A 27,933-nucleotide genomic window follows, 5' to 3' on the forward strand; every position below is an offset into this window, starting at 1 on the left:
CTTTCTTTCTGTCTTTCTTTCTGTCTGTCTTTCTGTCTTTCTGTCTTTCTTTCTTTCTTTCTTTCTTTCTTTCTTTCTTTCTGTCTTTCTTTCTTTCTTTCTTTCTGTCTTTCTTTCTTTCTTTCTTTCTGTCTTTCTTTCAAATCCCCTGCTCCGTACACTTCCGTCCAGTAGGTGGCGGTGATGCGGCCAAACTGCTGGTTTACTGAAACGGAAGTAGATCCTTCCGCCATTTTGCTAACAGCGCTAGCCCTGGCTAACAGTGTCGCTCAACCGGTCCCGGTTGTGTCGAATCGTCGATAAAGTACACGCCGTTGGGTTTGCGTCACCCCATACAAACAGAATGGCCAACCGAAATTTGAAGCAAGTCAACATGCTGGGCGACAGTACCTCCCCCCAGACGGGGAGACGCGGTACCGAGTCGCCGGCAGAGCAGAAGGGGCCAAACAAAGAAGGCCCCACGCCGCCTCCGCAGGCACCAACTGCGGCCAGCCCGGCGGGAGCAGCCGTCGCCGATGACGGCAGCGGGGAAGGCTCCCTGCGGATGATGCTGGACCTCAAGAGCTTTCGGAAACCGGGGGAGAAGACGTTCACCCAGCGCTGCCGCCTGTTCGTCGGCAACCTGCCGACGGATATAAGCGAAGAGGATTTCAAGAAGCTTTTCGCCAAGTACGGGGAGGCCAACGAGGTGTTCATCAACCGGGACAGGGGCTTCGGCTTCATCCGACTGGTGCGTTGACTGAACACTCGCTCACCTCTTTATTTTTCCACAATCTTGAGGAGGAATATTTGTGCTATTTTATGTGTGTGTAAACTTGCACTGTATTTTTGACGGTGTGAATTGTTAATACAGATGTTTTTTGACGATCTCCAGGTTTTTATAATACTATATTTTCTATTATCTCTTGTCTGTGAACAGCATATGAAAGCGCCAATATAATGATTATTGTAAATGTACAATAACACATTTTTATAATTACCCTTGTTTTCAATTGTTTAGAATTATGCCCATTGTTGACTTTATGGGTAACTATAGCGTAGGGTGATTTGGAGCTGATATTGAAATGAGATTGAGCCACGCATGTGACCTTTAACCTTTTTAAATCTCTTGACCACCACAGGAAACGCGCACACTTGCAGAAATTGCTAAAGCTGAGCTCGATGGGATTATTTTAAAGAACAGACCGATCAGGATACGGTTTGCCACGCATGGCGCTGCCCTCACAGTGCGCAATCTGTCTCACCAAGTAACCAACGAGCTTCTGGAAGAGGTAAGGTGATCACGCTAAACTTTATTTTTGTATACAAAGAGGTAGGGCTGGGCCATATATCCTTATAATATCTGCATATGAGACAAAATTTTATAATATCGTAATATAGTTACATTTATGGCTGCAGTTAAGTAATGCAATACTGACAACTGACATTCATAGACCATTCTAGGTGTTCTTACCCCTGGGCCACACCGGCAGCGACATGTCAGCGTCACAAAGGCAAGGCTTCAGATCTGCTTTTATGTTAATCAATGTGGAGGGTCACACCAAGCAGAAGCATTAGCGTCGTGAAAGCGGCATGACGCGGCATGGCTCCTAAACCCCTTGCATTTTTTTTAAGGACTCGCAAAGCGTAAACTGAGGGTTAGATTCCCATAGCGGTCAATTCAAAAGATGCCTTAAGTGAAAATATAAATATAGAATTACCAAACCTGGTATGCATCACACACGCAAACACACATAGATACATATATCAGAGTTTCCGTTTCTGTAGATTTAAGTCTGACCCAAAGCAGACAGTAAATGTTCGTTGTATAAAATGTGACCCACCGCAGATTTTAGGTACATTTCGTACTGTTTGACTTTTTTTTCGCATAATTTGAAAGCGAAGAACCAGAGCTTCAAAACAAGGTGTCACTTGTGCGAATCAAGCAAATATCTTGAAAACTATGGCTTGTTAATGACGAGGGTGCGGCATACTGTGTTTCTGAGATAATCACCCTCAAAGTTTTCCACACTCTTGGATTCATTCAGACAAAATCTAGAATGCAAATGGGTTAGAGGACCAACAAAGCCACATGGCTACTTGGCACCCTGCTGAATGTGGCAATCTCTGCATTATTTTAGTGTTTTGAGGGAATGTTGAACAGCATCATCGACACACAACACCTTTGTTTTCAAAAAGGCTTTTATTTTACAATAAGAATTAACATGTTTTATAAAAGTGGAATTATTTAGAAGTTTACACAGTGGTACTTTGACTTACGAGTTTAATTCGTTCCGTGACAGAGCTCGTAATTCCATCTGCTCGTATAGCAAATAAATTTTCCCCATTGAAATGAATTGAAATGCCATTAATCCGTTGAAGCCCCCAAAAAAAACTCAATTTTTTTTGTTATGTGTTTTTAAATAAGAATGTATTTATAAATAACTAATATTGTATAAAAACATAAAAAAAACATAATAAAAAAGAATGTGTAGATCATTTTTGCCTTCTTGCAGATGATACCCTCCGTCACGCTATCTGCTGTGAGCTGCTTCTCCGTCAACCATACCAACAGCAGATTCTCCATCTTTTCATGGACAGCGGTCCACAGCTTAGACATTATTTTAAAGCCCTTGGCTCGGGTAAAAAAAAAAGTCAATGGACATCATCTGCTTCATCCGCACTTGCTTTTTTCGGACCCATGGTTCGAAAAAAAGATTGGCAAAATAACTGCACAAAAATCACAAATCGCAAGCACCAAACACAAAAGAGATGCTTCCACGCTCAAGTAACCACCTGAAGTGAAGGAGTGAGACGCGGGATGCCTGGCGCATTCGCTCGCCACGCCCACCAGCGGCGGTGTACCAAAGGCTCGTCTGGTGACAACAGTGGCTGATCCATAGTGCCCTCCTTTACGTCTCCAACATCATTGGCGGCCATCATTTCTGCTCAACGTGAATCGACTTTCATCAGAGAACAGCACTGAGGCCAACTGGTGCCTCGTCAAGCGTAAATACTCCCTGGCCCATGCAAGACGATGATGCCTGTGCCTGGTGGTGTGGTCAGGTACCCTTGCAGGTTGTCTTGCACACAGACCTCGCTGATGTAAACGGTTTTCAATGGTCTGACGTGACACTTGGGTGCCTCTCACCTCCCTTAAATGTGCCTGGAGTTGAGTGACATTCATCATCCGGTTCCGCCGGGCACTGTTCACAATGAAGCGCTCATCAGCGTGGGATGTGGTCAAAGTACGTCCACTTCTATGCCTTTCTGTGACTCTTCCAGTCTCTGTATCTCTGTTGCAACCTGCTGATGACACTCTGTGACGCTCTAAGCTCAGTGGCCACTTCCCTCTGAGAACATCCTGTTGAAGCCTTGCAATGGCGAGGTACTGTTGATCAATTGTTAGGTGTCGTCTTGGTCTCATGATGTCAAAATGTGAACAGCATGATGAAGACGACTGTTTATATACCAATTCTAATCAAACCAGGAAATGTATTGGTCGATTCATGGATCAAACACCTGTTGTGAATTTTGCCGTTCAGCTTCTTACATTTACATTTTAGTCATTTAGCAGACGCTTTTATCCAAAGCGACTTACAATTATTCAAACACCGACGGACGCAGCCATCAGGAGCAATTAGGGGTTAAGTGTCTTGCTCAAGGACACTACAGCATGCTAGCAGGTGGAGCCTGGGATCGAACCAGCAACCTTTAGATCACTAGACCACCAGCTCTACCGCCATGTGCATTCAAAAGTTTAGAGAAGGTCAGATTAAGTTCACCTGTAAAGGTTATAGTGCATTTTAGGTTCATCCTGAAATCCCGAATATCCCTAACTTTTTGTGAGTAGCGTGTATACGAAATTCTGCCTCTAGCTGTTTGGTCATAATATCCACATTACTGATTATATCTTGTGTCTAAGTATCTTATGAAAGCACAATAATCGAATTATCGATAAGAAGGTATTTGTCACCTTACATAAGGTAGAGAATTGGCTGTATAAAATTGGTAGATGGTCAAATTGATTGATAGTGTGATGGGTCATTAGTGTAATGTCATCGGTGATGATTTCTCAGATAGACATAAGTTGCAGTATCAGCTACCATATACCATTTACACGTCATCTACATTTGAAAGCGAAAGCCAATGCCAGTGCGCTATCCTGTGTAAACTTTACCACATGACCTGTCCTCACCCTCCAGGCCTTCAGTCAGTTTGGGCCAGTGGAGCGGGCTGTTGTTGTGGTGGATGACCGTGGCCGTCCCACGGGGAAAGGCTTTGTGGAATTTGCAAACAAGCCAGCGGCACGCAAGGCTCTGGACCGCTGTTCTGAGGGGGCCATGCTGCTCACCAGGTAAGAGGCTCGTTGTGTGGCAATGTCACACTGGTGGCGGGTTCTGATAGCAATATTCATTTGTATTTATATTTTCTTTTAACAACTCTAAACATTGTTAGGCTGAGAGAGAGACTTGCTCTGGGATTTTGTTGTAAGCTACAAAAGCACAAATGGTGAAACAGACTTTTAATGGTCAGCCTATTACTGAATATACAGGTCCTTTTAGTTGTAGAAACTTTCTGGCATAAACATCGATGCTTTGCCAACAAAGTTAACCAATATATTCTGGTTCATGTTAAAACAAAAGCTCTGAGCCCATTTAAATGGACGTTGTCCCCCTGCCTTCAGCACCCCGAGTCCAGCAATTGTGGAACCCACGGAGCAGCTGGATGAAGAAGATGGACTTCCAGAGAAGCTGTTGCAGAAAAGTCCCATGTACCACAAGTATGTATTATGCTAATTAACCTAGCTCCTGGAGTTTTGGTTTAAAAAGTACATCTTTTGATTGATTCCTGGAGTGTGTGTTGTAAAAATATTTGGAATAAAAACAAAAAAGGAGATATGTGGCTGTGGCAGATCTGCCTGCCACACACCACCCGAGTGGCGTTTCAGGGCCCTCCAACACAGAGACACAGGCGATGGAAAACACACAAGTTTATTGTAGCGAGTGGGCTGAACAAGCCGTGTGTGTGTGTGTGTGTGTGTGTGTGTGTGTGTGTGTGTGTGTGTGTGTGTGTGTGTGTGTGTGTGTGTGTGTGTGTGTGTGTGTGTGTGTGTGTGTGTGTGTGTGTGTGTGGTTAACCTGTTGCTCGTTTATTACTCTAACGAGCAACAGGTGACCAGCAAAAGGCACACTAATCCTGGGCCCAATTACCTCGAACCAGGACCGATGTGGTTGATCAAACCACACCACCCCCACACCACAGTGGCCATCACATAGCACTTTTGTCAGTGCCCTGTGGGCAATATGCCATTCTTTTCTCATGATAATATAACAGTATGCTGTTGGTTATTATATACAAGGTCCTAGTCAAATGTATTTGATATATATTATATATATCAGATATATTTGACAATGAATACGATATATACAGAGCCTTATTCACTCAAATTATGCTCCTGAATATACTGTGCAGATTTGGCCAACAAATGGCTGCGTTGGCTTGAATCAACACAGTGAATGCGATGCAGTGAACTCCAACTGTTGTCGCGCAACTTTTGACCCTGCTTCCAGAAACAATATGGCCTCAGATTGGTTACTGCAACACTTAAGTTTTTTTATAGGCTGTTGAATTTTCATTAAAGGCAATGCAATTTCAAATGGCCTCCCTCCGCTTGTCCCCCCACCGCAACCATTAATGGTGGGTTCATATATATATATATATATGAAGCTGTTCCTGGATACGACTTGGATACCTGGATACGAAAAACCCACCTAATTAATAAATTAATAATAAAATAATAATAATAAAATCATGGATCTACTTTTCCTCTTCTTCCAATATTGAGCTTGTGCCCACTAGGGGTTTCACAACTAATGATTTTTACTAGTTGCCAAGTTTTTCATAATATTCATCGACTGGTCATCTTTTACCTATTATATAAGAAAGAAGCAGAGAGAGGGGTTTTAGGTAACAATGAACCGGGATCCAATCAGCGTTGACATCACTGCGCTTTGCTGTGCAGTATGCGCACACTAATGCCTGGAGCGAGGTGGCGTCAGGAATCCTTGTCCATTTATTTCCCAACGCAGCACCTACACATATTTGAATTAATTATTTTACTTATACAATAATTATTGTAAATCTAGTCCACTGCTACCAGCAGCACCGAGTAGTGCTTATAGTAGTTGACTAATTGGTGAAACCCCTAGTGTCAGCATGGAGGGTTGTCACCAAAACCTACATCTCATTTTGCTTTGCCCAGGGAGCGGGAGCAGCCCCCCCGCTTCGCCCAACCGGGGACCTTTGAGTTTGAGTACTCGTCGCGCTGGAAGGCCCTGGACGAGATGGAGAAGCAGCAGAGGGAGCAGGTGGACCGCAACATCAGAGAGGCGCGGGAGAAGCTAGAGGCCGAGATGGAGGCGGCCAAACACGAGCACCAGCTCATGATGATGAGACAAGGTAACGCAGCGCCGCTGTCAAGGTATCATCTTTGTTCCAGCCTCCCCCCTGATGCTTTAACTGATTTAAGATTTTCAAAATGTCTCTTTCTCTCAACCCAGACCTGATGAGACGTCAGGAAGAGTTGAGGAGACTGGAGGAGCTCCGCAACCAGGAGCTGCAGAAACGCAAGCAGATTGAAATGAGGTGTGTGTGTGTGTATGGAATAAAAACTGATTAATTGTGCAATTGAAGCTCAAGCTGTTATTTACTTAATATTTGACTTTTGACTTCAAACGTTAAGCAACTCTTTGTGACTCCTGTTATAGCCCAGGTTTTCCCCCACTGTATTGCAAGTCCGGTGGTCCACCAGGCTTAAGTTGACCCCCTGTTGGGCCTAAGCATCTGCGTATTTTTAGTTTTCTATGTATTTTTAGGATTGTTTAAAAAAAAAATTTTTTGAGCTGCAGTACCAGTGAGGTGGCTCGGTTGGAAATCTAGATATCATGATTAGGCATGCCATAGTGAGGAATTTTTCCCACCGGTTAATAAGCTCAACACCAGTGCTACCGGTAACACCAGACATTTTACAAGATAAAGAATTCATAGATGAAGCTCAATATATGAAGAACCTACTGCATGTCTGCACCAAACTCTGGGTGCCAGACCTGGTAAAATATCTGGAATATCGCACTCAATGGCTTAAATAAAAATTGTGGATTGATATAATAGTTTTTTCTATTTATTAATTGCATGGAGGCTGTTTGGTGGTTGTAGCGATAAAGCAGATGGAGGATTTGGACATGGTGGTCTCGGGTGGCGTGGTTGGTCAAGTGATTTAACCTTGAGTTGCAGCTCCACATTATCATTTGTATAAATTCTTATATTTCATAACAGACATGAAATATATTAGATTAAAGTATTTTATTCTTTGTACCTCACCATAGCAACATATCGTCATGCTTGTTAAGAAAGTGCCGCTACCGTCTATCGTGTTAACGTGGGCACCAATATGCCAAAATGAGCTAATTGGGTTATATAATCAGTGTATGCCCGAACACAACACCGCTTACTGCGTCAACCCCAAATGGTTGGAAAGCTCACCAGCGACATCTGTTGCCTGTCTGTCCTCTCCTTCATGAGCACTGATCTGAAGAGAGACTGGGTAGATTAATGCAACATGGTAGCAATACCACTTGGCTTGCTTTCACCTACCCAGTCTGTTTTTGACTCCAGTGCTCATGAAGGAGTGGACACAATTATAAGCAAATGGAATGCACAGAGTTACGTTTTTCCTTTGGCCTTAAAGTGATCATTTTGGATCTCTTGGTTGATCTTGCGCAGCCATTCAGGGCTTTTATTTATTTATTTATTTTTTATAAAGTGCAAAAATGTACACTGTCAGATTCTTTAGAAGACTGTGCTATAGTTGTTTATTTTTTAAATAAATGACTTATTTATAGCAACATATTACATAGTCATATTTTTTAATCTTTAGTCAGCTTTTAGCACCGACTTAGGGATGGAATGGAATCTGTATTAAAGCTTTTCTCAATTCCATGATTCCAGCTGTGATTCTGTTATCACAGAAAGTTTAGGGTTAGGGCCCCTGTCAGAAGATACTTGCCACCAGGCATAACAACTTTTCTGGAGAAAGCCTGTAGTGTTTAGATGCCCCTCTGCCATTCTTTTTTTTTTTTTTTTTGAAACGATCCCCCCTCTGTGTTTGTGTATGTAGGCATGAGGAGGAGAGGCGGAGGAGAGAGGAGGAAATGATGAGACACAGAGAGCAGCCCGAAGGCTTCAAACCTAACTTCATGGATGGGGTGAGTACCGCCAGATTAAAGAACTCCCAACCGTGCACGCACACTCAACTGGCCGGTCCAGTTCCACTCACACTGTAGAAAAGCACTCCCACAGTAAACAGTTTGTTTGGATAAGCCTTAGTGATTCCTGTTTGCTTTTGCAGAGGCAAATCAAAACATTTTTCATTATTTATTTTTATATTATGAATTACAAATGAGAATACAATGGGTTTTTTCTATTCATCTGCAAAATGTTAAACCTAAAAGTACATATTTATGTTTTAATGTTCTCAATAATTTAATTTGTTGTTGTTCATTTGTTACAATCAAATGTCTTAACCAAATAAAGTACATTGTACACAGCCTCAAAGTTGTCGCCCTAACATAGGCCCTATTTACACCTGCCATTAACATGCGTCTTGGGTGATTACCAATCGAATCCGATCAAGTGGACAGCTCTAAGTATGTCTGTTCACATCAGGCATTAACATGCGTCCTGGGCGATCCAATGACATGTGCACAGCTGTTTACGTCTATTTACACCCGGCATTAGAATGCGTCTCCACATGCGTCTCGAGCAACCACTTGTGAACAGATCTCACTTCCCCGCTCTATATGCAAATAAAGACGTACACCATTTCCCTTTGCAAGGACCAAATGCGTAGACCTTGGTGCACCGGCAACATCAAAGCAATACAGACTGAAATGTTGAAATGCCGTGTGTACTATACGCAGCCCAATGTTCAGGCTGAATAGATTTATTTAGTGTCCTGATTTTCTTACTTGTATGGAAAATGAAAAATGTGAACATAACTCAGAGAATTGGAGTGGAGCTTCTTTTCTCCTCTAGACAGGAGCGCCGGTTTTCCTCTGTTTTTATTTTTGTTTTATTTATTTTTGTTTGTTTCCTACTAGGGATGCAAACTCAAAGGAATTTCCTTAATCGATAGTTGTTAACTTTAAACAATCATCGATTAATTCATAACATAAAAGCTAATGACATCACCAGGGTGTGGCGCCATGACACATGGGGACCCGTGCAACGTCACGCACCTCCAAAATTTTGTGACTTGGTGCGAGGAGCGTTTCTCCTCATTTCATTTAAAAATGGAGATGTTTGTGGATGTGGAGATGAGGCAATTCAGGGCTCCAGACTGCGACCATTTTTGGAGATCGTGCGACTAAATTTTCTAACTACGAGCACCAGCGTGACTTGCAGACCGTTTTTTGTTTTTTTCTGATCATCGTATATTATGTGAAACACTAGAAGGGATCGGGATTTGCTGTGTGGTGAGTGATGGGGAGAGATGGAGAGCTGAGGCTCCAATTATTATTTTTTGACTATTTAAAATGGGAGAATAGCCCCTCCTCTCCGTTCACATTTTGAATCAGCTCACAGCTTGGGGGTTGTAATAATTTAAAGAGAAAGTGTGCTCCAGTTCAAAAGAGGAGAAGAGACCCACTTGCAGTAGTGTGCGCCTCTGTTCGTCTCTGTGTGTAAGTTTGTCTCTCTTCAGTGAGCCGGCTCTTACAGTTTCCAAGCATTTCTTTTAACTATGAAATTGTATGAAATATTTTGTTTATATTTATTCCAATACAAAAAATAACATTAATTATGATTTAATGTGACTGGACTTATATCCTCCAAAACTAATTACACAATTATAATGAAAGCAAGGCGTTAAATGAAACATATCCTATCCTATTGTTGAAATGTAATGTTATTTTCCCAATACTTTTCTCGTTCCATTGTCTTCTAACAGCGAGCATTTGAATGGTTTAGTTAGAGTTCTCATTTAGCTTTGGTCACTGGAGAGATCTATACCTCTAAATAGTAATTGTTTACTAGCCAAGATTGCTTTTAGTGAGGTAGATTTCGGGGAGGGGGGGGCTGCAGATGTAGGTGATACGTTCCCCTCAATGAGTAGAACACATGCGTTTGTCCCCCCAGTCACGTCAAAAATAAAATAAACACAAGATGAATTATTTAATAAAAATGAATAGAGTCCTACTCCCCCTGCCCCCTGACGATCGGCTCGTCTATCGGCGATCTTGAGTAGCCACGATTGGACAGTATGAAAATATAAACCATCACCCAACCTGTATATATATACTATACTGTGTATATACTGTATACCTTATTTATTGCAATTGTTACCTGTTAATTGTATGTTTAGTAGTTCAATAAATTATAATTATTTATTAGTTTTATTTATTTTTTAATAGGCCTACATTTTCAATTTCGGACAAATACATTTGGCTATCGGGCAAGTAAAATATTTCTAATGTCAAGCCTTGGGCCCAGACCACCTCCCAATGTGGTCTGAGCAATTGGATCTTGGAGTCCTCAGTGTGTTTTGGGAGCATTTACAACTGTACTTCCAGCTGCCCACTTGTGATCGGATCACCCAAGACACATGTTGATGCTATGTGTAAACAGGGCCATGGAGATGCCTAGTTGTAAATAGGAATGTATTTTATGTAATCGCGACCACATTCTTAGGCTGAAGCTGTTGTCTCAATATAGGATCAATTGGAAAGATTCTGATACCAAGCACCTGACTCGCAATGATGGAAATTGGAAAAAAACGTTTTGTTCAAATTATACCTGACTCTTCCTTTAAGTAATGCGGGCATTACAACCTACACCTATGGACCACTGATATTTTATTGATTCTTTTACTTATTTATTTTTTCAGATTCACCATGCATCTTTGCCTGTCTTATATCTTCTCTAGTCTAGGTTTCTGTATATTTTGTAATTTCTCACTCCTAATGCACAGTAGTTGAATATAGTCTTCCACAGAGATTTGGACCTTGCATTTGGAGAAAGCTCAGGGGAATTTTTACTGATAATAGTATTGTTTAATTTCAGATTTTTTTTTAAAGCAACACTATGTAACTTTTTTACCTAAAAATAATAAATGTTAAATATTTTATGGTACACTGACTTATATTATAATATGGAGATTGGCACCTCTCACCTCACCAGCCCTCACTGTCATTGCGCCGCGGGATTTGTTTCACCCTCTGACTTGCGCTCGCGAGCCGATCTGCCAGGCCGAGCACATCTGGTACCTTGCCCGGTAGGAGGGGAGTGAGGCTCCCCCGCAGCCACGGGGGAGAGAGGCGCTGTGGACTGAGTGCTCTCTGAAGCGGTGAGGTCTGTGCAAGGGGCGCTGTAACCTAGGTGTACATTATATTAGTATTTGCATTTGTAACATAGACTGTTATTGAAATGTGACCGATAAGGTTCGAATTTGTCTGGTAAAACGAATTATTTTCGGACACCAGACCGAGTAAACTACTGTAGGGGCGCCAATGACCAAAAGTGACATAGTGCTGCTTTAAATCAAGGAGGACCTAAAAAACGGGTTTAATTTTATCGTTTGTGCATTATTAATGCCTAAGAAATCCCCATTAAGTTATTATCGCATAAAAAAGCAAAGGAGCAAGTTTAAGGAGATTGTTTAAAATCTAATTTGAGCTTGCGGATCAGTTTGTGTGGTTTTGGAGTAGACAAGAAAAATGTAAGTATGTTTGAATCCATTTGCAGCAGCTGGTTTCATATTGTGGTTTATTTTTTTCTCAACCATAATTTTTGAGAAGCCGTGATATTGACACACCCGCAGTTGGATGGGTGATTTTTGCATAAAAAAATTATATTGAATTGCAAAGTGTGATTGAAATGAGTTTTAATAGTTCCCAAACTATTAACTGCTTTTTAAAATTCATTGTTGACAAAATGTATCTCTCCTGCAGATCTTTTCTTTTTATTTGAAGTGATTTTAATCAAAATATTTTGCTTCACTCTGCAAGGCTGGGTAGTAGAGCTGTCACAATTATTACATGAATACATTATATGAATTAGATGAGTTTCCATCATTTGGGTTGAGGCAAATTAACTGTGTAGCTAAATTTTATGTTTCAATGTCGCAATAGATAGACATGCATTATTACACTATAATGAAGTTATACACCAATAGGCCACAACATTTAAACCACCACTAATAACCACTAATATTGTGTGGAGAACCAGCTCTGACCCGTCGTGGCATGAACTCCACAAGACCTCTGAAGGTGTCCTGTGGTATCTAGCGCCAAGACGTTAGCAGCAGATCCTTTAAGTCCTGTAAGCTACGAGGTGGGGCTCCCGTGGATCAGGCTTCTTGTTCCAGCACTCCCCATGGATGCTCCATCAGATCGGACCCTAAACCGGCCATCCACATGATGTAGAAGAAAACGTGATTCATCAGACCAGGCCACCTTCTTCCATTGCTCCATGGTCCACTTCTGACGCTGACAGACAGGGGTAAGCATGGGAATTCTGCCTGCTGCTACACAGCCCCATACACAGCAAGCTGTGATGCACGGTGTTCTGACACCTTTCTATCGTAGCCAGCATTAACTTTTTTAGCAGTTTCTGCTACACGAGCTCTTCTGTGGGATCGGACCAGACAGTCTAGCCTTCCCTCCCCACGCGCATCCATAAGCCCATGGGTGCACATGATCCTGTCGCCGGTTCTCCAGTTGTCCTTCCTTGGACCACTTTTGGTAGTAACTAACCACTGCATACCAGGAACATCCCACAAGACCTGCCACAATTTGGCCCTTTTAAAAGTCGCTTATCTGTTTTTACTGCTTCCAACACATCAACTTCAAAAACTGACTGTTCACTTGCTGCCTAATATATCCCACCCCTTGACAGGTGCCATTGGAACAAGATGAGCAATTTTATTCATTTCACCTTTCAGTGGTTTTAATTTTGTGGCTGATTAGGCAACAATGATATATATATGTATGTAGGTAGCATAAAATTTACATTTTTTAAAATTGTTAATCAAATTTCTTTCTATGATTATCGTCAAGTAAAACGTTGCACTACTCAGTAGAGCAGAGACAATCTCTATCCTATGATGACATGATGGGACCCAAGGATTTAGTTGTTATTGTTTGAGGTTTTCAGAAATAGTTTCCATTTCTATAACAAATTGAGTGTACTGCACAGCAAACCACTAATCAATTGACCTGTCTTTCCTGGTTCTTGCATATCAGGACTTGGATTTTAACACTAAATTTAATTTACTATTGTCTTGAAGTTAATGCAATGGCGAATTTCTTCAACAGATTTGGGCAGAATGATTGCTGCCGAGAATTAAAAACTATAGTTTAATTAGAGAGGCAACCTTAATTGTAATTTGCAGAATGATAAAAGAAACCTTAGCAGTACTGTTTCCCGGCTCTGACTGGCTCATTCAAGTTTCTACCTGATACAAAATAATGATTAGCCCATACGTGGTATTTGATTGTTGTTGCCATTTGAAAATGTTTTGAACAATTCACTTTCCTAATAATTTCCTTTTTTTAATTAACATCGATAAAACAAATAAAACCCCAAATAAAGAATATATTAGCTCTCTATACTGTTTGCTGTCAGCTCTGTTTGCTTTTAAATTAAAAGGAGAATTAAATGATGTGTGAACATCTGAAATCAGAATCGTCTTTATTGCCAAGTGAGTTCACTCGTACAAGGAATTTGTCTTGGTGTTCGGTGCATACATGAAACAAATGTAAAGTAGTAATAACTAAAATATGTGTATGTATGTATTTGTGTGTGTGTGTGTGTGTGTGTGTATATATATATGTATATATATATATATATATATATATATATATATATATATATATATATATATATATATATATATACACACACACAAACAACCATATTATTATGTAAAAGTGTTGTCACCTCCCCTCAGTGCTTTTTAATGTCAGTCTGTAGAATTTAGTGGCATCTAGCGGTCAGGTTGCAGATCGCAATCAACTGAGAATTTCGCAACATGGCGGCCTCCGTGGAAGAGACGGTGCTCACGAAAACGCAAAAGGCCCTCTCTAGAGTCAGTGTTTCGTTTGTCTGTTTTGGGCTACTGTAGAAGAAACATGACGTGCAACATGGCGGCCTCTGTGAAGAGTACCCTGACCCATGTAGATAAAGAGCTCATTCTAAGCTTGAAAAAAAACCACTATTCCCTTTTTCATGGGATGAAAGACTAAAGCCCCGTTCCCATATGGATCCATAACATTGCTGGATAAAAAAATATTCGGCAAAGGAAGTAGGTAGTCATTCTACATTGGCCCCCTTTACGTAAAAGTTCTGTTTGATAGACGTATGAGTTCCAGATACTAGGCAACAGAATCGGTTTGGTTTTTAGACTTGTGCTTCGCGCTCCCTCTCCCCTCCTCACCCATCTCAGTTCCCTCTGCTGACAGAGACCCTGTCCCCAGACGCAATAACCCTTACCCAATGTTATTAAATCAGTGTGATTATTTTCAACCTGTCCTACACTCTCTGCCTCCACAGAAGGAACACTCTCCACCCGTTTTCTCTCGCCTTGTCCGGTCGCTCGCTCCCTCCGGTTCTGTGCTGAGGTGCAGCCGGCGGGCAAGTGTGTGTCCGATGTCCTCGCACCCTTAACTGTAAAAAGACACGTCCTGGGTCTGAGTGGCATTTTTTAGTAGAAAAATAATACAATTGAAGAATTTAAAAAATCTGTCCCCGTAGAGAGTGGATGTGTTTCAGTTCGGGTTTTGTTTTTTTCCAAAAACCCTTTTTTTTAATATATATATATTTGTACAAAATAAATATTCGTAAAAACCAACTGTGGCAGTTCCTCCTACCACAAACCACCCAAATGGTGTTTCCAGGGCCCTCCGGCACAGAGACACAGACAACGATGCATTGTAGACATCATTTTATTGTAGAGAGGAGGCTAGGTGGAATTAGCCAGGAGCAGATGGAACATGTCATGACAGGGCTCCTATTCTGAGTGAATGAAGATGGGGGTTTTAACCTTGCTGCTCGTTAGACCAACCAATGAGCAGCAGGTATGCAGCCACCCTGACCCAATCACCTGGATCCAGGTCAGGTGTGGCTGCTCAAACCATCCCATCTCCACACCACACACACTATTTGTGCTTTATTTGGAAGCAGCTCCATCCCTATTTTATGGCAATGTCAGTGCTTCCTTTCTCACGCACTTCCATTGACAGCCGTACCCGCATTTTCCCGGAAATTATACTTACTCAAGAGTGGGGAGATTTACGGAACATCGACACCTGATCCCTTTGCCACATGATGCCAATATGGAACATTGCCAGTAGATTTACGGCTATCAGTGCAAGTGGGAAGGGGGCTTAATTAAACATACTTATGAATATATTTTATTTCTGCCAAGCCTGTTCGGTAAATTCTACACACTGCACCTTCAAACTTACTCAGTTGCACAGTTATCAAGATCGTTTATATTATTATTGATTATTCAAATTTATTGTCAAATGTATTCCTAAAAGACGGTTACATCCCTATTTATGATGTTATAGATTCCTTTGTCACTTCTCTGCATATATAATAACTTCTCTCCTCTGTTCCTTTGCTGTGTTGAGAGGTCCTGCTGGGGTCTGACCGCATCTTTATTTGCAATGCTTTTTCTGAGTGACATCAGGAGTGATGTTTAATGGCCCTAAAAGTAAAATTGTAAGAAGCCATATCTAATTTGAATTATGTCAGTATTTCAAACATATTTATTCATCAAGTATATATTTGCATTTTTATAATTCAATTTAAGCATTTGAAAGAACCACAAGTACGTCTACCCAATTTGAAATGTTTTATTCATTAATTAATGTATTTTTTACTGCAATTCTACATTGGATAATGTTTTATTTCCACAAAATTATTTTATTGAAAATGTGCTGTAAAAATTAGAGCTATGATATGACTTCAAAACAATATCCCATTCAAAGCAAAACATCTAAATTGACAAATCTGATTTTGGTCACCATGAATGTTGATATAATTGACATGCATACTTACATACAGAACTGTGGGATGTTATCCTTCAGATGAGAAAAAATTGCTTCTAATGGGATGTCAATCCAAATGCTTTGTCATGGCCTCAATATGGAGGCCAAAGAAACCTCTAAAGTGATTAATATGCAGGCGACCCTGATTGCCGGCAGTGTTGTCATCTTATGTAGCGGAATCATTCCATATATTTTGATTAAAAAATAATAATAATAATAATAAAATACAAGTATTTTATATATATATATATATATATATATATATATATATATATATATATATATATTTGTGAACATTTGTTCACATACCAATATTATTTATTTTTAACTTACAGGGAATGCTTTTTTTCTTATATGATTATTGAAAGAACTTGGTACTCTAATGATTATTTTGACTATGGTTGAACACATTTGCGTGAGTTGAATGAATGAAATGTGTCAAATTTGTGGGTGAGTAACTGCTGTTGTGAGTAATGACATTTATGTTTCAAAAGGTAAGTATATTTAGGTGAATATCAGAGTAATTACTCACTTCTAATAGTAGTTCTTGAATGTGCCACATTTAAGTGCAAATAGAATATTGTCCTAGAGTCGAGACAAACATTTGTACAAGCAAATTTAATGTATTGGATTGAAAATATATTGAAATGGAAATCCTTTTTATATTTGAGAAATTGTATCATGATTGGAAATAGAATATTCTTTACAACAAAAACTTAAAACAATTATTCCAATTTGCTTAATGTAGTAGCATACATACGTTATGTTTTAGTTTCATATTTGTAGATGCTTCTTTTTGTGTGTGGGTTTTCAGTAGTGTCTGTTACACCATTGCATTTGCCTCCAAAAATGGTGTAATACCTATTTATTAAACAAGGTACTGCAAAAGTTTACGCAAAAGTGTCGCTGCACAAGTGGAACCATGTCTATAAATTGTGTTTTTCTAGTGGCACATTACACTCAAAAATGAGGACTAATGAAATTATCTTAAAGGTTCAAGACACAAAAGACGCATGGGACTGTTTGGCTTTAACTTGGTCCCCTAAACTTTTTCTTTGGACATGTAGAGAAACTTCAACAAAGCCTGGTGTGTGTGTGTGTGTGTGTGTGTGTGTGTGTGTGTGTGTGTGTGTGTGTGTGTGTGTGTGTGTGTGTGTGTGTGTGTGTGTGTGTGTGTGTGTGTGTGTGTGTGTGTGTGTGTGTGTGTGTGTGTGTGTGTGTGTGTGTGGCTAGTGGGATTCCTCACTAATTGTGTGATGTGAGTGTAATTTACATGGAAGGGCTTATTGAACACATGTGGCAGCATCCTCATACTGTCTTTCTTGGTGGGGTTTTGTGTGTTTTCTCAATGTGTATGTTATAACCGAGATTGTCACGTTGCTTTCACATTGGCTTTGTTGCATAAACTAATGATAAACAGTGTTATATTTCATATTATTTGTAGAACATAAAATATATAATTGCCTCTTTGTTTGTTTTATTTTCTCCTTTCTATTACACAATCATTTGACATGAGTGGGATTTTTAACTGTTCTTAATTTAGAAAGGTCCTGTATTTAGAACTACAATAGGTTTATCAGCCCAACAGTCTAAAAACAAGACACTTTACAGGCCATGCAGGAAGCTAAATGTAGTTTGGCGGCTAGTTGCAAAAACATGGTAGAAACAAATCTACCCGATCATGATTAAGACGTAGCCGTGAACCCAAATTAAGATATACAATTTTGATTGACACTAGAGAGGAATTAATTCAACAGTTCTGGCGTGTCAGGCGATGTAGCTGGAGAACTTCATGCTGAAACTGTTGAAATCCTATTTAACTTCTCTCGGCTCTATACAAAAACAGCATGTCATAATAAATTGTGAAGATTAGATCACCACGTTTAACATCGTTTTTCCGCCTAGCCGTAGATTAGCCACCATGATGTTCTCAGTACTGTGTGCAAGTCTATCCCCTGAAGTGTCAGTGCTGAGCAGTAAACGACCCACAGAAGAGCTGGTCTTAAAGGAGGGCTTTGTTCTCAAGTTTCTTCTTCACTTCTTCCAGAGGGAACAGGAAATGAGAATGGGTGATCTGGGCCCTCGTGGAGCCATTAATATGGGAGGTAGGGGCATGACCTTCTCAGGACTGGTCTCTATTGACAGACCCAGATCAGATAACCCAGTGTATTCAATGTCATTTTTCACATCCCAACTAGCTTCATTTCAGCCAGCTCTGCTGGGAATGCAGTTCTTGTTGATCTTATATCATTAATGGAGAAGTTTTACTTCTGTCCTTTTGAGTAAAGAAATGGAGTTCCTTGGGATTGAAAGCGAAATGTAAACATAAGCACAAATGGTACAATATATTTTCACTTAGAAAATGAAGCAGAGAAAACGTGTGTACTCTGTATGCTCTGTATTGTTTGGGTGGGGTTTGGGTTTCGTAGTTAAATAATCTGGCCTCTGAGCGCTCATCCTCCAATGTTTGTAGATGTGACGCTTCATCCATGTGGAATAATTGAAGTGTGCCACTACTCAGTATTTAAGGCTATATGTAAATCAATATTTTGTGGATGCTTATGAGTATTCGGTAGATGCTGACTACTTTATTCAAGACAATTTTAAGTCACACAATTATCATCTCTTCCAACCCTGAGGTTAATTTGTGAACATTGCATGGTGAGGGCCAGGGGCCAAGGCCAGGCAGGGACATACTGTAATGAGAACGGGAAGAAACTGTGAGGAGGTTCATGGTGGTTTTCACCAGATCAATACTTCCACCCAGGATTGCACATCAGCTCTATCAACAAAACTTGTATGGTAATTTATCTTAGGTGATCTTAACCTGGAGTCGAGATAAATATGGCAAATTGCAACTCTGAATGCTGTGTCATATGTAAATTGTGTATGGAGGCTGAATGCTGCTTGTGTGATTGATCTCTTTCACTTTTAATGGTTTGGAAGTGGTTAGTGTTGAGTGTTATTCCGTCAAACATCCTTCAGCTGTGTTTGTGTCTCGGGAGTCAAACACTTGGTTTAGTGGAAAGGATCTTACCTTGAGTTTTATGCTCTGCCTCAAATTGAATGAATGTTATATTGACAGATCTAAAAGGAAAATGGTGCCGTCTGAGGGGGTGTTCTTTTTATCACCTGAATCTGTGACCAGGGTGGTTACGTGTTAGAATGCAAATATTCAGCGTAGGCACTGTTCTGTTCTTGCTGTAAAACACAGAATCCGGTGGCATATACTGTATACCGAGCATCACAAGAGTAGGAAATCAGTCACAACTGCTCAAAAAAATTCTCAGCGATGCAAATTTTGTCCTACTTTTAGGCATTGGAGTAAAAGCGACACCCGATATTTCTTAACCTAGCAAGCTACTCTTACGTCCAGGAAGATTTGGTAAAGGTCCAAAGCTGTCCATACCCCAGTAGGAGTTCCCAGCAGATGTCCTTCAGCCATGTACATTCTGCGCAGAACAGATGTGTTGGTAGCGCTGGACAGCAATTTCACCATCTACAGGCAGATCCGTGCCCCCTGCAGAAACAAAGCATTATTGTAGCATTGTGTTTTTTGGACACAGGGAGGACCCAACTTTTTTTACGTCAACAATTTAGGTCAATCACAGCCAACAATTTCCTGAATCATCGATTTCCCTTACAGTGCCGATGATAATACAAAGATTAATTGATTTCCCAACACTTGTGTGTGTGTGAAGTAATGCAAAAACAAAATATTCACGCAAATCACGGGTCTCCCAGGAGTTGTAGTTGTCACACACTTGAAAAAAAATCTTTGTTGACAATCATTTATATTACTGAATGAATGGTCGACAGTCACTGAGAGTGATTCCATAACATCACTACTAAGGTTCTCATAATAGTTGTGACCAGTCGTCTTTTAGCTATTATGTAAGAAAGACACAAGGAGAGGAGTTAAAGGCAGTCTCAGAAGACATTGGCTACCGGTCTGACGACGATTTAGCTTTTTGATGACCTTATTTCAAAGTTTACTACTTGTGAAAGAGTCCGGTCGTCGACGTTTTCCCAGCTCTGTTCTCGCGTCTCAAGTTGCTAATCAGGCTGTCAACAATGACGGGCACACGGAAGAGCAAGTCCTGACGTGGAAATCCACTGAAATATTGGCAATTGTATCTTGTAAATTAATTAGAACATAGCTGAATTAAGATATTCATGTAAATACATATTTAAAAAAATATTTTACAAATACAATAATTATTGTCACTCTGGTGACATTGACAAAAAATGTCGTCCGCAACTACTTAACTGCTGCCATCAGCGCCGAGTGGTTATAGTAGTTGACTAGTTGGTGAAACCCCTACTAAGCAGTGCACTGTATTTTTTTCATGTGGTTTTGGATAGAATAGAATAAGGTATCTTACATGTTGATTTTCAAAATACCATTTATAACAGACAACCATTAACTAGTGCTGTTTGAATCAGTCACAACCTTTGTTTGTGCCTCATGCAAAATATCTTTCCGTCTGGAAAGAAATACTTCTGAATGGGGCATTATTTTTTACAGTTTGGTATAAGGCATTGTTAACAAATGCAGGCACAGTCACATGCTCTCGACTGGTTCTAGCAACATAGCGTGTTCCCTCACCACCACAGCGCAGACCGCACAATACTTTTTATCATACAAATTTTTCAACACTTTTTGTGACTTATCACTGGTTCTACTTGCTCCGTTGATCCATTAGCTATGCAACAGAGCTTTTGATTTATCTTATCCAGATTAAGAATTTTAACAAGCCTTACTGTAGTAGATGTTGTGTATGAAAAGTGCTCTGCTTATAAAGGTTATTATTATAATCATTATTATTATAATACTTCCACAGGATATTGCCTTTGATCAAAGTATTCCTTTGACAATGTCTATGCTCCTCTGATGTTGTGATGGTCAGCGTTGTCATGTCCATCTGATTTGCTCTGTTAACAAAGGTGATGTGCAATCCCGGGTTTTTGTAGCGCAAAAAGGCCATGAATGTTGCCACTTGAACTCAAATTGTTGTGTAAAATCCGAGAACCTCCCCAGTTTACTCCTTTCAATAATGGCTTCCTCCCAACTGTCTATGGAGATTTTGTCAAATATTTCCCCTCTGTGACTTAATTGTCCTAACAATTCTGCCTTAACGTTGGTTTTTGGTTGTGGTTCCATCGAGACCCACGAATACACATTCCTCCCAAACAAACACGACACCACATGATTTTGTTTTTTGTTTTCTTTTGGGGCGGAGAAGGGGTTGAGCAGAGCGAAATTCGATGCTTTAGAGTCATCGGGGATGAACAATCTGCAAATTCTTTGGCTTTTAAAGGCAAAGCAAATATATGTATTCACAGATGAAGGAATCATTTGTTGGGTCAGTAAGCATTTGCGTGCATCTTTAAATAGCATGTACAGTATAAAGTTTGGAAAGTCTAACAGTATGGGTATATTATTTCAGATGTAAATCTTTTAGTGGTATAAATTAGGGGTGCTAATTTTGAACTTTTTTCTGACCGATAGCCGACCCTTGTTAACTGATCATTAACCGTTATCCGACAATATTAAAATATTAGGACACTCTCTCCCAAAAAGGTGAAAAATTGGGTCTTTTTTTTATTGGGCAAATTATAAATAAGGGGAATCATAAATATATATTTTATACACGAACACAGCTTTCCTTGCGCCCAATATCCAATATCATCCAATTGCACGGCTGGAGAGCCGTGGTGCCGTTCCTCCAACTTAAAACACTGGTTTTTTTTTGTTGTTTTATTTGGAGAGATGGGGCACAGAGGATGGAAGGCAGTCAATGATGATAACTAAACAATGATTAGTGTTCATGTTTCATATCACTCCTGTAACTTTCACCAAAAAAATATATATATTTTATTTGCGGTGATGACTAATGAGCTCAACCCTGCATTGACGTCGTGTGACTGTAGGTTTCCAGGAATTATCGCAGCCCTAGTTGCAAGTGTTGCCCCCATGAGTTGTGTTTAAGAAATAGACTACATAACTTATTTAAAACATTTTTTAACTGTTTAGCTGATAGTGTTAATCGGTCAAAATTCTTATTGTCGGTTAATGGTTAAACGGTTGATTAACATCCCTATTACAAACACATTTTTTGAAAGCAGTCGGTTTATTTTGAATGCGCTAGTATTTTTCAGTTTTCAGATGACCTTTGCTGACCAAAAGCCAACGTTAACTAGCATTTGGAACACATTTTTATTTGTTGGAGAATTCACAACCTCAGTTCTTAAGTATGTGGGGGTGGGTGGTGAAGTAGATTTCCCCAACCCAAGTTACCAAAGCATGCTCCATTGTTTTGTGTGTAGATGGCTTTAATCCTGCCTCCGCTGGGGCCACTGGTAGCCAGGGGACCCCTCAAATGATGGGCATGGGCATGAGTGGAAGGGCCGGAGCCATGGGCCCAGAGGGAACTCCAAATATGGGCTCACCACTGATGCCAGAGAATGGCTCTATGGTAATGTATGCGCACAATATTTATTTTTGCGCTGTTTAGTTTTCTTCAACTTTCACGCATAAATCTTTCCGTCCAGTTTGCCAGGCATATATATATATATATATATATATATATATATATATATATATATATATATATATATATAATAAACTTTTGAAGTCTATATCCTCTACAGCTGAGACAGGCGGCTCATAAATTCAATTACTTGTGTTTTTATTTTGCCTTTGTAGGCTTTTGGGCCCTTTTTTGGCGTTTAAAGGGTTACTCACTCGCTTTTTGTGTCGTTCAGACGGGAAGGTCAATAAAAATGAGATCTTGGTCGTTTTAAATGCGGTAACATTTGCAGCCGTTTTCATGAACTAGAACTACATCCATTCTTTTGGGTGCAGTTATCAACTGTGTAGCACTGCTTCAAGTGTGTTGGGGGGTAGCCAGGTGAGAACTGCAATGCCCCACACCGCATCAAAACTTAACTTACTGAACTGGCAACCCTACAGCCAGAGAGAGAGCCTAAAAGGCGGCTTCCCAGCTGGTAATCATTTAGCCCAGTGGGTGGATAAATGATCAAGTGGTCAAAAAAAGTCGAGAACATAGCTGCATTTAAAACGACTAAGATCTTGTTTGTATATTTTTTTTAGCAATAATGACAAGATAAATCACTTAATAGCTCAACTTTTGAGATGCTGGAAGATGTATTTCCCTAATTTCACAAGAGCCAAGCTCGTTGTTTCGCTCTGCATTTAGCATGCAGCTCGTCGTGCATATACAATTTTAAAATGAGTATATACCTGGTTTGGTCCTGGTCCCAATCTTTGATATTGCCTCCAGTCTTATCTATTATCTATCTTATCTATTACAGATTAAAAATAAAACAATCCCTTGCAGTGAGGGACAGAACTAATGGTCATATCTCTCTCTCTTCTCTGTCTGCTTGGTTGTCTTTGCTTGGCGCTTCTTGTGGACGGCGACCCTGGGATCAAACGTTAACACCTGCTCAACACAATGACAAATTGGACAAACTGGACGCTGTTTACTACCGACCCACAAACATGCTCTTTCTGTCTCACACTAAAAAAAATAAATAAACTAAAAAATCACCCCCTCCTCTTCACGCTGCTTGTGCAACACTGCAGCGTAATGAGCGATACTCTCAGGCTGGAACAATGGCCGGCCGGCAGGGGGTTGAGTCCCCCCAGCACCAACAGCAGCAAGTGGGCCCTCCGGTGGGCCCTCCAGTGGGAGGGGTCCAAGGATTCGGCCGGGGCAATCTCAGTGTGGGCAATGCCATTGGGGGCAACTTTGACGGCCCCAACAACAAGCGACGCAGATACTGATCGGGGTTACGCTCTGTCACACCATCAGCGTTCAATTTTTACGGATATAGTTTTCCCCATTCTCCTGCCTCTTATAACGGACAGGACCGCGTTCTTCCTCCAACTAGTCATTCTAGCCGTCCTAATTCTCCATCGCATCCCTGCTACATGGGCTTTACATGGGCCTCTAGTTCCAATGAGCATCCATGAATGCTAGCTGTAATTGTAGTGTAATGGTCCTACAGCATGAAAGGTCAACTTGCCTCCTCAGTTTGCCTCCCACGTAACTGAAATGATCATTCAAACCCTTTCTCTTGTAGTGTTTACGGTAGTGTAGTGTAGTCTTTGTTTTTTTATTTTGTTGGTTGTTGTTTTTTTTTCAACTATTGGACTATCTTCGAGAATGATTTATGAATTTCCATGATATCCCTCCATACTGTTGGTGAATGTTTCTGTGGGTACAATGCATCTTGATCATGGTGAAATAAAAAAAGCAAAATCTAGATGTTGTTTTTCATTTTTTGATATAGAACATAACAATTTGTTGTAATTCATTCAAGAATAAAGCTATTTTCTGTTAAAGACAACTTTGTCTCTCAGCGCTGCTCTTGTTAAAACGGTTTCTATGTTTCCCTTCTCTGCCGTCATGAAGGCAACGGCCACACATCCTCCGTTTGTTTATGGTGAGGCATGATAGCTAATCAAAGGTATTATAATAGTTGTATGTTTGTATATAAAGTCATTCCAAATTTTTCAACACATCCTGATTCCCACATTAGGTCTCCCCTCCCAAATTGCCCCTTTTCTTTGGGTGTCTTCTGAGGTTCCACTATGTAAATGCTCCTCCTCAATAATCTGATGGGTATTTAAATACAACCATGACTTTATAGAAATCCTGGGTTTAAGTTTCTGGTTCTTGTGAACCAGCCTGATTCCTGTTGTGGGGAAGGGCGAATTATCCTTTAGCCCTACTTACAGTAGTTTTAGGCTAAAGGGTGAACCAATTTCATATCAGTATCCCTAGTTGAAGTCACAAATTTTTTTTCAATTTATGTTACGAATTGCAATGTGCTCGATTTGTGTACCAGAGTTTTGGATCTGTTAAGTTTGCATGATTAACACGCGAATCAATATCCATTTACCATTTAAACAATTGTTACCCATAACAATTCTGAACAATTAGAAATGTCTTGGAACGGCTGTGTACTTTACTTTGGAGTTTATAAGCAGGAGTGCTGTTGCTGCCTTAGCAGCTTTGGTAGCATTTGAATTTCCAGCATAGGTGGTCTTTAATAACATTAACACAACATAACCACTACTACAGGCATTAAAATGGCCAAAAAAAAACGTTTGAGTGAGTGAGTTGGGGGTAGACCATTTTTAATAAATGCTTGAGCATTAGTGTTTTCTTTTTTCCCCCCAATGACGTAATTGATTTATCAGTCAGCATGTTGCGTGCGTTTGTCCTTGAAAGACTGATTGATGTGTGGACTGGGCATATTGCGGTGTTAGTGTGCCAGTACTATATTATGTGCTTGGTTGACCGTGCTAGAACAATGAAGACGAGTTGTCCTGAGAAGATGTTCTTATGTCCGGTCCAGGGTCAATGGATGTGTTGACCAAATAACTAATCAAAGGTAAATCATTTCCTTGGCTTAGTCCTGTAGAAGTTCCATCAAACTGTCAAAATCGAATAGCCTCCTTATGAATTTGACCGTCTGCAAAATTTGATAAAAACGCTTGCATTTTTATTTTCTCTTTTTGTTCATTTCGTATTTTTTTTGTTTTTTCGAAGAAATTGCTATAAATCTACATAGATTTATAGCCTCAACAGGACGTCTATCTTTACAAATCGACATAAACATGCCTGTTCATCCACTTAAGGAATGGTTGTCCTTCATTCAAATCTACGTTTTCTGATGACGATCAGTCCTGTGCATCAAAGAACCGCCTTCAGACTCAAGAAGAGGTGAAGGGATTTATTTTGGGGCCAAACCTTTCGGTGGAAGGCCGTCTCTTATTCTGTACTAGTCTGCTGCTGGAGATTCTAACGGTTTGGGAGATGATACAAAAACCTTATTTTGAGGATGATATAGAACCCAGAATGGCGATTGTGGCGCCGCCCCTTGCGGCCGCCTGCGCAAGCACCGCGTGTCGATTACGCACATTTGAGTATTTTTTGAGCTTATAGAGCTCGTGCGTAATCACCGGGTGACATTTCACTGCATATATGTACGTATGTGACAATCTCTTGAACTTGATTTGTTGTAACTTTTGAAAATTAGAAAGTAAGCATCAAAACTTTTTTCCTCATTTTTTTTTTAAACCAAAGTTCTGACATGTTAATTTTTTCTCAAGGTAAGTATGAGGGTAAATTGCTTATTGTTGAACACAAAACCTATCGAGTTGCTGTCAACACATTGAACACCACAACAAAAATTCCTATGGATTGATTTTGTCCTAAAAAAAATCGTATAGCAGAGCAGTTTCCATCAGAGGGCTGATAAGTTGTTGTCCAGTTGTTGAACGTTCTGGTCAGGGCAGATGTATTTAATCTCTACCTTGTGTTAATTGTATTCCGCTTTTGTGTGTGTGTGTCTAAATTCATACACGTTGCCAGGTTTCATCTATTTTTTTAATTTTATTTTTTGCTTTGTATTTCAATTAACTCACATGCTTTTCCAAAAAAAAGGCACCACGAATTATATTGGCATCTTCTATGCCCCTACGCTTGCTTACACTATCAGCCAAAGAACAAAGTTATTCACAAACCAAATGAGAATCTACAGCACAAAATAATCAACTTCCTCACAGACTGATAAGAGAAGAGAAGAGAAAAGTCCTGGTGTTTCATTTTTACCCTTTTTTTTTTGGTGGTTTTAGGGCTTTTGTGCACTGAAGTGTGCCAAGCTGCATGTTGGTGCAGAGTTGTATGAAGTGTTTTCAGAAACTCTACTGAAGAATGCTTCCTGACATATAAATGAATGTTAAAAGTATTTAAGTTTTTAAATATTATTAGAACTTGCACCTGAGGGGCAGGCGAACCTTTTGAAATTCATGATTCATTAAACGGTGTCTTAGTGAGAGGACACTACTTTTAGACGACAAACGTAGACGCCTGCTGTTCCCCGCTTGACCACCAGGTGACGCCCTAAATCTCTGGTGTTCCTCAGCAGTTCAGTTTTTGTTAACAAACTGATATATGTAAATACATTGTACATTTTTGTTTTTCCCTTATGAGTAGAAGTAATACTCATTATGACTTACACTCGAGTGGAATTGGGTGGAATGTTGACCAGCATTGTGCCGGACACCAGATATTGTGCTGGTAAAAACGCTGTTTAATATGTAATTATGTGTGTTCTCTTGTCTTGTAGGTCCCCTATGCATCGCATCCTGCTGATCCATGGCTCGGAGGGATAGGTGAACCCCTGAAACATGCACACACATTCACTGACTGTCTCGTTTAAAACAAATCCCAGATTTGATTGTTCCTTGAGCTGCCACTTTTTAAGCAAAAGCCATTAAATTCATTAGCATGATGTATATGCTCCATTGTTGATGGGTGGGGTCAGCCTTTCTCACAAGAGTGCAACTATCAGTCAGTAAACTGGATATGGATAAGTGTGCACAAAAACATATCCCCGCCACCTCAAGTGACCACAAGAATCATATGAATTTGACCGTGTTAGAGAAAAGGCAACGGTAAGTTTTAAACAACAGCAGAACAAACCCGTCGCAGCTTCAGTTGGATTTCAGGGAAATGTAGCATAAGCCACTCAACACGGAAGATCTTATGAACGACCACTTTAACCCAACGTAGGGTGACACACTTGAATCGCCTCGATTCTTGTAAATAATTGCTTCCACGTTTAAAATGTGTGACCATTCGTCCCGAGCCGATGTGGGCAGAACGATTCCTTCCCAGCAGGTATGTCTTCCTCTCCGGTGTCTTGTAAATAAATAAAGACGACTTTCTGAAAACTGCTCTTATTGCCTCTGATTTTCTATCCAAAACTGGAAGATTATCCTTGTGTGCAGTCATGGCGA

At 40.2% G+C, this 27,933-nt stretch overlaps 1 protein-coding gene across 3 annotated transcripts; it reads left to right on the top strand.

The window, feature by feature from the left end:
* The first annotated feature begins 252 nt into the window (after window positions 1–252).
* On the top strand, window positions 253–27,776 carry pspc1 (paraspeckle component 1). 3 transcript variants are annotated; one of them, XM_079996872.1, is made up of 10 exons: window positions 253–730; window positions 1,122–1,271; window positions 4,185–4,336; window positions 4,667–4,762; window positions 6,245–6,441; window positions 6,543–6,627; window positions 8,159–8,246; window positions 18,139–18,196; window positions 22,422–22,570; window positions 23,704–24,386. In XM_079996872.1, the coding sequence occupies exons 1-10, from the start codon at window positions 344–346 to the stop codon at window positions 23,902–23,904; spliced, it is 1,563 nt and encodes a 520-aa protein (XP_079852998.1). In that variant the 5' UTR covers window positions 253–343; the 3' UTR covers window positions 23,905–24,386. The 3 variants fall into 3 exon arrangements, 2 of the variants coding, with proteins under 2 accessions (XP_079852998.1, XP_079852999.1); XR_013844057.1 differs by lacking the exon at window positions 18,139–18,196 and having other exon boundaries at window positions 23,704–23,837; XM_079996873.1 differs by lacking the exons at window positions 18,139–18,196; window positions 22,422–22,570; window positions 23,704–24,386 and adding an exon at window positions 27,261–27,776.
* The last annotated feature ends 157 nt before the right edge of the window (window positions 27,777–27,933 follow it).

Source organism: Zeus faber (genome assembly GCF_960531495.2).
Source record: "Zeus faber genome assembly, chromosome: 2".
Classification (NCBI taxonomy): Eukaryota; Metazoa; Chordata; class Actinopteri; order Zeiformes; family Zeidae; genus Zeus; species Zeus faber.

What these genes read in the sequence shown, in the direction of transcription:
- pspc1 (XM_079996872.1), top strand. Translation starts at nt 344, where the DNA reads ATGGCCAACCGAAATTTGAAGCAAGTCAACATGCTGGGCGACAGTACC. An exon ending in GCTCATGATGATGAGACAAG is followed by an intron (nt 6,442 to 6,542) that starts GTAACGCAGCGC and finishes CTCTCAACCCAG; the next exon opens with ACCTGATGAGACGTCAGGAA. An exon ending in TGGAGCCATTAATATGGGAG is followed by an intron (nt 18,197 to 22,421) that starts GTAGGGGCATGA and finishes TTTTGTGTGTAG; the next exon opens with ATGGCTTTAATCCTGCCTCC.